A 14,112-nucleotide genomic window follows, 5' to 3' on the forward strand; every position below is an offset into this window, starting at 1 on the left:
ATATAGCATGACTCTGGGTCTTTAAAGCAATCAGTGAACATTAACATTAGTTTGAATATTATTCACAAAAATACTTTATGTACAATGAACCACTCTGGAACATATTTATTATTATGTTTTTTTATTAAGTTGTGCAATTCCTCCCATCACAAGATAAATCTTCAGATAGGAGGAATGTCAAAGTAAAATCACGTTTCACAAAAGTCTATTGTATGTAATCGTGCATATTCTTCTTTTATATCATCAATTCAACGAAAACTAAGTTTTTTAGTGCTCCTAACACACATGTAATATATTTTAATGGATAAGATAGATTGTTTTAATATTCTTTCTCCAAACATACTTCTTTATGGTGAACAGAAGGTAAAAAGTGTTAGCTACAAAATTAATAAGAGTCAAAAGGCGGTGCTCAACAGTTCATTTTGTAGCACTATTTAAAGTGTAAAAGGACTGGATGGAAGAAATCAGAAGACTAGAATTCGTCTACTGGAGCCGTTGTCAGTAATCAATAAAACGATACAAAAGAACTGCTTTCAATACTATGTATTTTGAAGAAAAAAATTAAAGTGAACAATACAAGACATACTTAGAACCCAAAATAAATACAAAAAAATATATACACAGTACTGCGGCAATCCTTCATTGATTTGTGCACAACTGGTCTCAACTTCCCCGCTGGTCAGTCCAAAGTCTGACCGACGCACATTCAGAAGTCCATGGTTGGATTATCCAGATATTTAAGTTGACAATGTCCCAGCGCAAGTTCTTTCAGATAAAGAGATGAATAATGGAGTGTGTGCCTGAGTGGTGAGATGGAGGGGGAACTGATTCAGACCAGGATGAAGTGATTCTTAGGGCTCTCCTGGCTCCAGCCAGTTTTCAGAAGCTCGCCATCTTTTACCCTAAAAAAGGGGATCACCTGGCCTGTATTAAAATAAACAGGACCAGTAAATTTCCAGCCTGCTAGTTAACTAGACTTTCTTTTCAGTTATACTCATAGATAAATGCAATAGATCTAATCTGTCAGACCAAATAAAGTAATATTTATCTCATTTTCTTAAATATGTTGAATTTAAGACGTTAGATCATACAACAATTAGCATTGGCTACCACCAACATGCTAAAACAACAAAACAACATTGTGTCCACTACTCACCAATTCCATTAACAGTTGAGAGCATGGCAGCTTCAGGGCTCCAAACTCACTGGATCTTTTCAGATCTACATGATTTTTATGTTGTAAGGTTAAAAAAAGTGCATAACAAACAAAGAGATAACTGATTGTTTGAACACCAACCTGTAGCTCCTTTGTCTCCAGCTCTCCCCCTCACACCTGACTGGGGAAAGCTGGAGCAAGCCTAAATAATKWCATCARGTGTGTCAATTGGCTGCATGCACTGTGTGACTGACTGTCACTCTAACCAATGGGGCAGCAAGGCGGGACTAAGGGCAGTTTTTTCACCCCGGGTTACAATTTGCATTTGCATGGCACTCAGCAACTTCATTTAAATACAAAAACCTCTGCTAGGCACAAGGGGAGGRGGGTAATAGGGGAACACGGACACACAGCGTTTTTGACCATTTTTGGCAGTGTTCGACTCTGACAAAAACCTCTTGCCGAAAGCCCTCAATCTCCATGCACACGGCAGAACAAGGTGTCAATAGCTGTCAAAAATCCCATTTTTCGTCCAGTGAGATAACCTAGGAGTTTGCCCGAACATTAAAAAGAAAGGCGGAAAACTTGTTTCGTGTACCGTGCAATTATAGGCAAAAGTCAGTGTGTTTAGCATCTGAGGCCATTTTTCCTTTGCCCGAGGAGGCAATGCACRGATCATGCTACCCAGAGTGCGGTTCAGACGTTCAGCCTGGCCATTTCCCACAGGATGATATGGCGTTGTATGGCTCTTACGAACACCGGCCATCTGGAGTAGCTCGGCAATGAGGGAACTCTCGAAATTAGCCCCTCTGTCAGAGTGAATACAAGCCGGAAACCCGTATATGGAACAAAATTATTCCATAACACGCGAGTCACTGATTTGGCAGACTGATTTGGGCATGGGTAAGCACATGGTCTGTCACCACTAGAACGTCGATGGACTTGTTATTGACATCCTCTGCRGACCAGAAGTCAATACAAACTAATTCTAGTGGTGCTGATGTGACAACAGAAACAGGTTCAGGTGCTTTGCTCTAGACGCATCTCTTGCAATGACTCGCATATTCTTTGACATCGTGTTCCATCGACTCCCAGTAAAAGCGCTGTCTRGCAAGCCACAGTGTGCGCTGCTGACCTTGATGGCCTGCATCATCGTGCACCCCTTTCAACACCTGACMTCTCAAAGCAACTGGAACCACATATTGGAACACTTTTTTCTTGCTCACCACGTTTAGAAACACGGTACAACACHCCCAGCCGAGTCGTGAGTTTACCCCACTGTCGCAATGTACGGTTTGTCTCCCGCGATTCGTGAATGCGCTCACGTCGGGATGGTCGCCTTCCCCTGTTCACATAAAAGGAAACCCGGTTGATCACAGGATCCTGACACTGCTGATCATACAGCTCCTCATGAGTGAGGATAGGCAGTGGGCTCTGCCCCACTGGCAACAGTTTCTCCAGCTGTTGTGTGTAGCATGTTGCTCTCATTTCTGCACCTTCACTYCAACAACGGTGAGACTTAAATAAGGCTGACACCTCATCATGAGAAACTCTCCCACCATTGTCCTTAATGTCCACAGTGCCTGTGACAGAGCCCTGGATCGGAGAGGTAAGTTTAAGCTTCCCATCCACAGACTCTTCCTGAGAAAGGCGAAGCATGTTCTGAACATCGTCCACCAACAAACGTCTGGCCTCTTCCAGCAAAGTGTCATATGGAGTCCTCGTCAAACGGTGCATCATCTTGTGCTGAGCAAATGGTTCCCTGCTCAATGCATCYGCCACAATATTTCGCGGCCCTGGAATATACTGAATGTCAAAATCAAAGGGGGCCAGCTTGGCCACCCACCTCTGTTCGCAAGCATCCAGTTTCGGCTTGGTAAGAATGTACTTCAGAGGATTGTTGTCAGTCCAAACAGTAAATTTATGYCCACGCAGCCAATGACTAAACTTATCATGAATAGCCCATTTCATGGCGAGAAACTCGAGCCTATGAGCCGGGTATTTAGACTGCGCATGATTCAAGGACTTACTAGCGAAGGCAATGGGCCTCGCAATGTTGTGGCCATCTTGTACCTGTGACAGCACAGCTCCTAATCCGGAAGAGGACGCATCAACAGAGAGCAGGAAAGGCTTTGTAAAGTCRGGGTGGGCAAGAAGAACCTGCTCCGTCAACAAAGCTTTCAAAGTCCTGAATGCTTCCCTACACTCTGGGGTCCAGTCAGCCGCAACAAGCTTATGTGTAAAGCTGGTTTCTTTCAGCCCTTTCCCCTCCGTGGCTTGGCCGTCCCTGTAGTCAGKTGGAATAATGGCTTGGCAATCACAGAGCAGTTCTCAATGTAATGCTGATAATACACCACCATGCCAAGAAAAGAGTGAATCTTCTTAAGAGATGGCGTGGTGCCATCAGGTTCCATAAGATCTGCTTCTGACACACCTTCGATTGCCTGCACTTTGTCAGGGTCTGTTGCTATGCCGTCTCTCGTAACAATGTGACCCAAGAACTTGACCGACTTTCTCAAAAACTGACACTTGGATGGAGACAGCTTTAAGTTATGTTCTTTTAACCGCCGGAACACCATCTCAAGCCTTTGCAAGCTTTCCTCCTCAGACTTTCCGAAAACCAACAGATCGTCCAAGTAACAAAGAAGGCTTAAAAAGTTCTGGTCACCAAAGATCSTGAGCATCATTCGCATGAAAGTRGCMGGGCTGTTACACAGACCCTGTGGCATGCGGTTATACTCATGTAATCCGAGAGGAGAGGAGAAAGCAGTGTATTTCTTATCATCTTCATGAAGTGGGACATTGTAATATCCCGAAGTCAAGTCCATTGAGCTAAAGAATGCGTTACCTCCCAAAGCTGCAAGGATGTCAGCTTGATGTGGTAAAGGTGCGCATCTTTGACTGTACGGGCGTTCAACCACCTGAAGTCCGTACACAACCTCAAGTCACCATTTTTCTTCCAGCAAAGAACAAGTGGAGAAGCATACTCACTGCTCAACTTTCTGATAATTTCACGCTTTTCCATGTCATCCAAAGTTTCTCTCAACTTTTGGTAGTGAGCAGGAGAAAGCCTAAGATAAGGCAGATGGAAAGGGCGTTCATCGGTAAGTCTGATGCGATGGCAGAATTCGGCAGCCTTGCCGCAGTCCAAKTGATGTCTTGAGAACACATCTTCATACTTTACAACCAAGTCAGCTTCTCTCTCCAAAGTTTGGAAACTTCACAGTCACCAACAGACAGATCTTGCAGCCCCAAATCTGCTAATTTGCCAGGTCCACATGTTGTCTTAACACTGCAACATGACTCAGCAGTAAGGCTGCCGTGAGAGCTGCTCACCCTACCCACGTTCTGATGTACCCTCATCTCCATGCCACCATCAAAATCCTCCAAGGCAATGCATGGATAAACATCAGACACCTTAGCGTTCCTTCTCAACACAATCGGGGACAAAGTAGGGTTGATGATCTTCACAGGAAGCCACCCGCCCCCCCAAAGTGGAGCAACTACTCTGCCAACCATCACACTACGGTGCACGCAGCGTGATGTGCTCGGTTCAACAACAACAGTACTCCCCAGAGAGAGTTCAGTCTTAGGTGGCCGCACACAACATGCTCACTCATAGGCTCAAGAGTCACTGCCTTTTTCAGTTTGACAGTGCCAACTTTCTCTGGGATTTCCTCCCCCCTCCACCTTTCAAGATTGGCCAAAAATCTGACAAACTGACTRTTTGCATCCAGACAGGTAGAGTCAGGTCTACTCAATATCCGCCAATAGGCCTCATCAGWCTTAAACTGTTTGATGAGCGGTTTCATCACATTGGTGCCAACAATGAGCTCATCAGCCTGACCTTCAACCACCAAAACTGGGACAACATAGTCACACCCAAACAGCTTAAGTTTTAGTTCACAGATACCCACCGGAACAGTCTGTTTCCCACCACACCCAACAAGAACAATGCTAGCGGAAGGGATTACATCTCCTTTCATCACTCCTGCCTCACGTAGCTGAGGGATCATGTCTGCACGTACAGATGTAGCCATAGACCCACTATCTAACATCCCCCGCAGCTCAATCTTGTTCCCAACTAGCACCGTAGTGAAAAACAGGCCATCACTGATAGGCAGTTTTGCCACATTCTGGAAAATGACAGTTTTATCAGTAGATACTGTGTTGCAAGCCATCGTATACACAGTCTGAATGTCATCGTCAAAATTGGGGGAAACACTACAGAGGTCCGCACCATCCCCCGCTAAATGAGGGCCATCTAGTTTTCCTGAGGCGAATCAGCCCGTCCCTGACCAATCGGATGCGTTTGAGGTTTCTGAGTTTGAGTACAGTGAACACTGATGTGCTCCRGAGAGAAGCATCGGAAGCATAATCTGTGCATCCTACAGTGTGACCTAGTGTCATGTTGCAGATTGCCACAAACCTGACATTCCCATGAGCGTCTAGAGATCTGCTTATTGGACCTGTGGCTTATAGCCTGAGTGTTACTGATCAGAGCTGTCTCCAGCAGATTCAAAACCCTGTTCATTGTGTTGTTTTCAATGACTGTTTTGGAGCACTCTGGCTCTGGAACACATCTAGAAATGGGCAACACAGTTTGATCATTGACAGTCACCCCCTCGAGTGGAAGCTCGGTAGCTGCCCCTTTCTGTTTTCCGCGGCTCCGAACAACCGCATGGTCTCTTAAATACTCATCCAAATGGTCTTGCATTTTACTAGCTGTCCAGTCGCGAGAAGGCTTGGTTTTAAAAACCAGTGCCAACTCTCTGTCAGGACAATGGCGAATAAACATTAGCACCAGATGTGAACTAAGGTCAGTCATTGATTCCCCCTTACTAGCCAAGCACCGTTCAGCAACCTCTGCAGCTYTGTTAAGCCGTATCCAGTAATCAAGAGGTCCCTCATTTGTGTATGGTGTGCTAGCGTAAAAGTCAGCTAGCGGCAGGTCTGAATGAATGGTGTCCCCAAAATGTTGTCTGAGAATACTAAAGATAACAGAAACATCTGYAGTCTTTGCATTACTACGCATCCAAACTTTAGTGACATCTCTTGCCCTCCCCATCAGTCTGTTCATAACCACTTCTACCTGTTCAGCATTAGTGGGGGGTTTCTGTCGAAGGTAGGCCTGCATGAGATCTTCCCACTCAAAAACAGAACATTTATCAGATTTGTCACCCCTGAAGTAKGGTGGAACATCAACATCAGAGCATAACACAAGATTAAGTTTTGATGCATCAATAACAGTAGTATAACCTTGAAATGACTGTGAAGAGTTCTTGTTGTGATCCGGAGTTGAGTCGGGTTGAGGCTCCGAAGCAGTGTTCTGCATCAACGACATCTTGATGGACTCACCTATTTCTGACCCAATGGACCTGATTAGATCAATTAATTGGGTGGAGGCAGTTTCTCCATCAGGTGAAAACACAGGAGAGGGTGAGACAGTCACTGGGCTCAAGCCTGGAGTGAAACTTAAAGGTTGACTAGGCAGTTCATCAACCCCCTTTGCCCTCCCAGACCCAGAAAATTTTGAACCAAAAATCCCTGGACTTCCTGGAGTAGACTGCATAGCAACTGCYAACTGCAAAACCCCTCTCCCTCTACCCATGGATAATTCTCCATGTCTAGGAATTTACATTTTATTCACATTCTGACACTCCATAGAAAGACCTCACTGTTGCCCTTTATGGGAAAAAGACATGAACATGTCCAGGACTAAAGAAAATAAAAACGAGAAAATTCCAACCAACAGTGTCCGAGGAACTCCGCCGTCTTCCCCAAGTAACAGATGGAACCAGAAAGCGTYGTCCTGCAACACCGGTGGTCCGCTTCAGCTGACCAGACGACGGGTCACGGCACCAGTTTTGTAGCGTAGTTGAATCTGCGTTGTGTCTTGTGGAAATAACAGCCAGACAACAGCTGAGCTGAAGGCACTTTTAATGCTCCTGCATCCAAACAGCAGAAAATAGCGGTAAAAACAGGCTTTCTCTGATCACAGTGCTCCACAGCGCCTGTTTAACCATGAACAGTACTGTACCCCAAAGCACATTATTTTACAAGAACATATTACTTATACTTAAAATACACTAATTAAACACGGAAAACAAAACTTCATACCTTCTCCCACGGAATCCAAACAGAAAGAGCGTGACGGAGAGCGTGGGAAAACCTTTCATGAACTATAATGGTATGATCCTTTAATTTTTCTTCTTAAACCCCGAATTAACACCCAAAACAACAATATATGAACTCAATATGTTCAACAGTAGAGAAAACAATTCACTTTTTTTATTCACATTTAAATAAAAATAATTTTGAAACGGGGAGGAACCTGCTTTTTTGGAATGGAGCTGCAGTCTTTTCAATATAAAAGCTGCCAGTGCTCATCCGAGTTCCCACCGGAATAGCTTATCACTTGACAATCTAGTGTAACAACATCACACTGCTACAGTAGCATCCATCCATCGGGGCAATTTGGAGAGGCCAATTAACCTGGCAGTCATGCTTTTTGGACTGTGAGAGGAAACTGGAGTACCCGGATAAAGCCCACGCATGCCCAGGGAGAACATGCAAGCTACATGCAGAAAGACTGGGGCCGGGAATTGAACCCAGAACCTTCTTACTGCAAGGCGACAGCTCTACCAACTGCGCCACTGTGCAGCCCCTACAGTAGCATTGATATTGAAATATTATAATGCTAAGAGAAAACTCCAGGTCCCAACCTGATGAAGTGTCCTTCAAAACTGTTGGAACAATATCTGCCTGGAGGAATCAGGCCCGAGTGGCTTCAACACTAACAGATGAACTAACAGCACTATCAGATTGTACAGGACAGTGGAGTTCTTCATCCATTTACTTATTCAAACACAGATCAAACCCAAAGTAAAAAGTGTCAGTATATAAAATGATTGCATGTTTTCTCTTTAGATATACTGTACTAAATTGTAGCTGTGTCAGAATAAAAATAAAAGTACAACTTGTGCACAGTAACATCTTTTCTGTAGCTGGTTTTCAGTTGTTCTCCTCCCACAGCTCCTGCATAACCCTCAGCCTCTTTTCACTCCACAAGACTGCATTTTTGTGGCTGGAAGTTACTTGTCAGACAGCTTTGTAAAAAGGAGCAGCAATGAGAAATACTGAAGACATAAAACAAATCTATTAAGTGTAATTGAGATAAATAGCAGAAACAAAATAGTAAAAAATAAACAGATGAAACAGAAGATTGAAAGAATTGAAAGAGAGATGCTCTAAAATACAAAGGACAGTTAGAAATCTAAGAGAAATAGATAAAGATGGGAAGATGTCATATCAAAACTGAGATCTGGACCTACACGGTTAAATAGCTCCTTGAAGACAATGAATAAGCATGATACTACCAGCCAGACATGTTTTTCTGGATCTGTTACATATCAGCATTAAGAACACATAGACTTACAAATATTTATTCAGGGGCAGGACTTTGAGTTGATGGAGGCTGAAAAATTCAGGTTTGCCTTGTTAACATTTTTGAGGAAATGGGGTCATTATAATTTGAGGTTAAAAAGCCGTTCTGATTCAAGATCAAAATGTAATCTTTTCTAATACATGCAGTGGCAGAGCTAGATTTTTTAAGGGGGGGGGGGGGGGGGGGCAGGACTACCTATATATATATGTGCACACACACATTTAACATGTTGCCCCCCCCAATATGCATATATATTGGGCAATATATATATTTATAATTTGAATATTTGGTAATTTTTTAAGCCCCTCTGTCATTTGACATGTTATAATTAACACCTTTGATTGGCGCACATGGAGACATGATAGACTTTACGCTAAGAGTTCATCACAGAGGAAACTAAAATCAATCAAATGAAAGATCCTTTCTGAATATCATCTCATGGACACTGAACTAAATGTATCTTTCTCACCGGGAGCTGACAGCGTGTTGAAGAGTTATGGACACCTTGGTTAGGAAGCTCTGCTTTGACAGGTCATTTGACAGGTAAAAATAGTTTGGGTCGGACCAGAATTATTTGCCTGATGGTGGCTCTGGCTTCTAACATTTAATGAGTTTGGAGCACACAGAGAAAACCTAAAGAGGATGTGATCTACTTATTGTAGTTTAAGTAGAGGAATAACAGCTGACTGTTGAGAGAGGAAAGAAATTAAAGTGCAGATCCGTTAGACAGAAACAAGCGCAGTGTGCTGGGCAATAAATGCGCTTAAATGCTCCACCGTTACGCTCCAATTAATCACACATGAGATGACAAACGCCAAATATACATTTATAGTTACACTGCTTATGTTAATGGTGTTTTAAAAACAAAACCAGTAAAAACTTAACTGAGTTAATATGTCAGATTCCCTCCTCAGCCTCGTCTAGATAAGAACAGAGAGCAGTTCGCTGGTTTCTGTCCAGAATGTGATCAAGCGCAGCTGACACTTGGTGCGCAGACAGTTTCAACTTTACGCACAGAGAACATCGTGGAGCTCATTATTWATCATACTAAGAACAATATCTGTCAGAGAATCATCTCTGATCTGGACGCTTTAACGGACCAGAGGCTTGGAGCGCCTAGAGCAGCTGATCCGCTTCTGCTGGTTTTCCTCCCGCTGAGGGATCAGGAAACGATCAGAGTTCTGTCGTCTCCTAATCACGTCATTTCTCGCAGAGAAATAATAAATGTTTCATTTGATGACTACAAATTGGAAATAAAATGACGTTTTTTCTTTGACGGACAACGGAAAAACTCTAGCGCAACCTCTGCTCCAAACTACAAACATTATCGGCCCCTTTTCGGTTTTTTTTCTCTTTTTTTGCGGAGGATCAATACATAACTTATTGGTGTTTTACCATCACCACCAGGTATGAAGTGCTTTAGCCTTTGAGTTTCACCACAGCATAACTGAAACACCCAGGAGAAGAATTTCAGCTTGTTTTTATAAGTATAAAGAAGGCTGGTATCGCGCCTGATAAAAATCTATTTATTTATGTCATCACATGGACTTATATAGTTTTATACATTTTCTTTTCATATATTTATTATTGTTTTTCTTCTTTAGATATTAGGTTGACTTAGAATGATTCCAAATAATATACAGGAATAACCTGTACATTATTTGGATAACCTGTAATGTACAGGTTATTTCTGTAATGTACAGGAATAACCTGTACATTACAGGAATGTTATTCCTGTACATTATTCCAAATAATGTACAGGAATAACATGTAACAACATGTCAATCATCAGGTGGGGCCACTGGGCGGGGGGGGCAATCAGATGGCAGGGGGGGGGAGGCACTGGCCCCCCTCTGGCTCCGCCACTGAATACATGAACCCCCTCCCCCCYCCCCCATCAATGTGAATTTATGTTACAAGGTCGTTAAACTGTGTAAACTGTGCTGTCGCGTCATGTGACGTGTTTCAGCCAATCGCAGCTGCAGAGCAAGGAAATGTGGCGCAGTTCAAGGATAGTCCCTCCAGTTAGTGGTGGCAGAAAGCTGATGAATTGTCACCATTAATATTTAAGGGTCAATTTTTAGCTATTTCTTTTTATATCAATGGTTTCTAAATTCCCTGACGTGTGGACGCTTTTGTCAGATGCTCGCCGCCGTTATGGTGAGCTGTTCGCGGAAGAACCTCCCCAAGTGGCGGCATGTGCTCCGGGCAGAGTCAACCTGATCGGGGAGCACACTGACTATAACCAGGGATTCGTTCTTCCAATGGTAAAACACTCAGCTACGACTGTTGTCCTTGTTTGTTGGTTGGACATGTTTATGTCAATGATACAACTTCAGACCCAGTAAATACCTTACGTCAGCTTTAGGACGGAACTAATGCGATAACAAAAAAGAAATGAGAACTTTGCATAATTTCTATCTTTTACTAAGATACCTCTTTTTTTATCAGTTAAATCTAACTTTTTGTGTTGAAACAGGCGCTTCCCTTTGTGACCGTGGTGGTTGGAAGTCCAACCTCTGGCCAGGGAGTTACCGTTGTAACCGCAGCGGAGGACGCTGATGAACCCCGGAGAGTTGACTTCACCTTGACAGGCGATGGATGCTCTCTGTCGCCAGGGTTACCTCGCTGGGCAAACTATGTGAAGGGTGTCATACAACACTACAGGGGTAAATATACGATCTGGTAAAATTAGACGTGGAATGCTGTTTTTTCCTGTATTTTATTAAATTACTCTTAATATTAACAGGCTGTTAAAAATGTTATACAACGGAACTTTTAGCACTTTTTACACTTTACGTTGGACACCAGATACAAGACTGACAAATGCGTCCGCCAGATGCTCACTGCCTGTCTTCGGTGAGCTGTGCAGAAGAAAGAATTTTGTCTGAAATTATTTCAGAGAAATTTTTTTTATCAATGCCTGGGAGCAATACTCCACTTTCTGTGTGATCTGTTCAACTTTTTATATTGTGATGGAGGTCAGTTGGTTCATTCTCTATGTTTCTGCTGTCCCCCACAGTCTCTTAGCTCTTACTGATTTGGATAAAGGTAATTTTATTTATATAGCATATTTTCAGCAACAAGGCAATACAAGTGCTTACACTTTTACACTGTTTAAATACAGCTATTTAAGCTCCTGTTACCCATGAGCATTTGTGTAAATTTGGTCTGCAACTTCCTGGCTGGCATTCTTGCATGTTAAGACTGGGGGTGCACCAATTTGTCAGCCAGCTAATTTCCTTAATTTTGGGAGATCGATGATCGGCAAATACTTGCATGTGAAGCCGATCTTATCCACTGATCTTATGTTCTTCAGCAAAGGTCTAAAGTTATCCACTCTCCTCTTCTGCTCTCCCACAAGAAACTAACAGATCGGCCCACGAGGTCATATCTCCACATTTGCATTTAACAATAGTCACTTTCTTGCTATATTTAGCGACATTTCAGACAAAAAAAATAGTATCATCCAAAATTAGAATCGGGTCAGGTTTTCTAAAGATCCGGGATCTACAATCAGCTAGAAAACTGCAATTGGTACACTCCTAGTTTGGCTCTTGCAGAACAAGTACAAGTTTACCACCAACATACAGACTTATTTATCTTTTTCCAAGCAGTGTTGCTGTCAGCAGAAGAAATGTCAGGTCTATGTTAAATACTTTTAACCAGGCACGTGCAGAGGGGGATGGCTGGGGGTGCTTGAGCACCTGCCCTTTTTGCTCCTTGCCCCCATTTTTTTTAATTTTATTTTCTAAGCCCTCTTGTGACACAAAACATGTACTAAAATTATTATTATTATTATTATTATTATTATTATTATTTTATTTTATTTTTTGTTTTTTTTGTACAACATAATAAGCCATCCGGTCACCTTGTTACCTTTGACCTTTTGCCCGTGACGCATGACGTAGTTGCCTCTCGCGCAGTGAGATACGGCGGCTAACTGGAGCTCAACGTAGCGAACGTTCCAGATTACAGAACAGTTTTTGGTGAATAAAAAAGTTTTTGGTGAATAAAGTGGAGTAACTTGCTACTTGTCAGATGACGGAAAACGTTGAAGTATCGTTTCTGCTTCAGCTCGGAGTCGCGGTTTAAGCACAGAGGTAATGAAATACAACAGACACTGACAGGCCTCTGCGTCTGCCTTTCTCTGAAGATCYACTGAGCGGGAGGAGACAGCCAGGTGAGGAGAAACTGTTCTTATCTATCGATTCAGTATTTTTATCATACAGACATTAGGCTGTTGTTGTTATGCTATTAGCTAGCTGCTAGCTAACGACTTTGCTAGCAAAGCTAGATAACTAAAAGCTTCTCCCCTGTACCGTTAATGATATCAGTCATTCTTTAGTATTTATTATACAATAAGGGGCACATCGCCCGTCCAAAACCGATCATCTCCATAATGGATATATGTCCGATCTTCTAATTTCCTTTGCTGCATAATGTACATTTCATTTATTCTGGCATTAGGTAAATGTATCTTGAAGGAGAATAACACTTAAATAAAAGTCCAACAAGGATATTCATTTACAATTAAAAATAAGTCACCCTGTAACCAATGGTTACCATTGTACATATCTGTCCATAAATCAATATTGTACAGATTGTTTACAAAGCACTATTGTACAGATTATTAATATTCAGAATATTGTACAGAATCTTACATCTTACATTCTACATTTTATGCTTCTTATTTTATTTTTATATTTTTATTTTGTAATTTGATCTGTGTGTACAGTATGTGTATGCTGCAACTGCACAGTAATTTCCCGGTTGGGATGAATAAAGTACTTCTATTCTATTCTATTCTGAATTACCACGATACATATAAAGTGTGTAATTAATGAAGGGGAAAAAACTCAACCCAGACTTTAAGTTTAGGGTATGGTTTATGGAGAGCCGTTTCAGCCAAAATTAAATAAATAAATAAATAAATGGCTGAAAAAAATAAAAAATGAGTAAAATAAATTAAAAAATGAAGAAAATTTGTGAAATAAATAAAAAATGTGTTAAATAAATTAGCTTTTTCATTTACCCATTTTTCATTAATCTATTTTTCATTTATCCCTTTATCAATTTACCCATTTTTCATTAATCTATTTTTCATTTAACCACTTTTCTTTTCAATTTCCCTTTTTCATTAACCCAATTTTTTCATTTATTTATTTTTCAGATAATCAATTTCTCAATTTCTCTTTTTCATTTATCTATTTTTCATTTAACTATTTTTCATTTGTCCATTTTTCATTTATCCCTTGATCTATTTACCCATCTTTCATTAATCTATTTTTTAATTTAACAATTTTTCAATTTCCTTTTTCCATTAACCTGATTTTCTATTTCCCAGTTTCATTAATCAATTTCTCATATATCTTTTTTATTTACCTATTTTTCTTTTATCTATTTTTCATTTAACATTTGTTTGAAAATTTGTTAATTTTTCCATTTTCCAATTTCCCTTATTCATTTTGTATTTATTTATCACATTCTATTTCCCTGCAAAACTTAG

The 14,112-nt window shown here is 41.4% G+C and overlaps 1 protein-coding gene and 1 long non-coding RNA gene across 3 annotated transcripts in view; one reads left to right on the plus strand and one right to left on the minus strand.

Moving 5' to 3' along the window:
• The window catches only part of galk1 (galactokinase 1), a 50,468-nt gene that overhangs the window by 1,273 nt on the left and 35,083 nt on the right, over positions 1-14,112 (plus strand). The window contains exons 2-3 of one of the 2 annotated variants that reach the window (XM_008438118.1): positions 10,746-10,870; positions 11,083-11,272. In XM_008438118.1, coding sequence (XP_008436340.1) covers positions 10,868-10,870; positions 11,083-11,272 — 193 coding nt within the window. In that variant the 5' untranslated portion in view covers positions 10,746-10,867. Of the gene's footprint in view, positions 1-10,569; positions 10,871-11,082; positions 11,273-14,112 lie in introns of those variants that run through there. The other variant, XM_008438117.2, reaches the window with a different exon arrangement.
• On the minus strand, positions 541-1,364 carry LOC103482146 (uncharacterized). The gene is made up of 2 exons (XR_536395.1): positions 1,298-1,364; positions 541-1,221 (listed from the first exon to the last, which is right to left on the minus strand). It is a non-coding gene; the product is annotated as an uncharacterized LOC103482146 (long non-coding RNA).

Source organism: Poecilia reticulata, linkage group LG19 (genome assembly GCF_000633615.1).
Source record: "Poecilia reticulata strain Guanapo linkage group LG19, Guppy_female_1.0+MT, whole genome shotgun sequence".
Classification (NCBI taxonomy): Eukaryota; Metazoa; Chordata; class Actinopteri; order Cyprinodontiformes; family Poeciliidae; genus Poecilia; species Poecilia reticulata.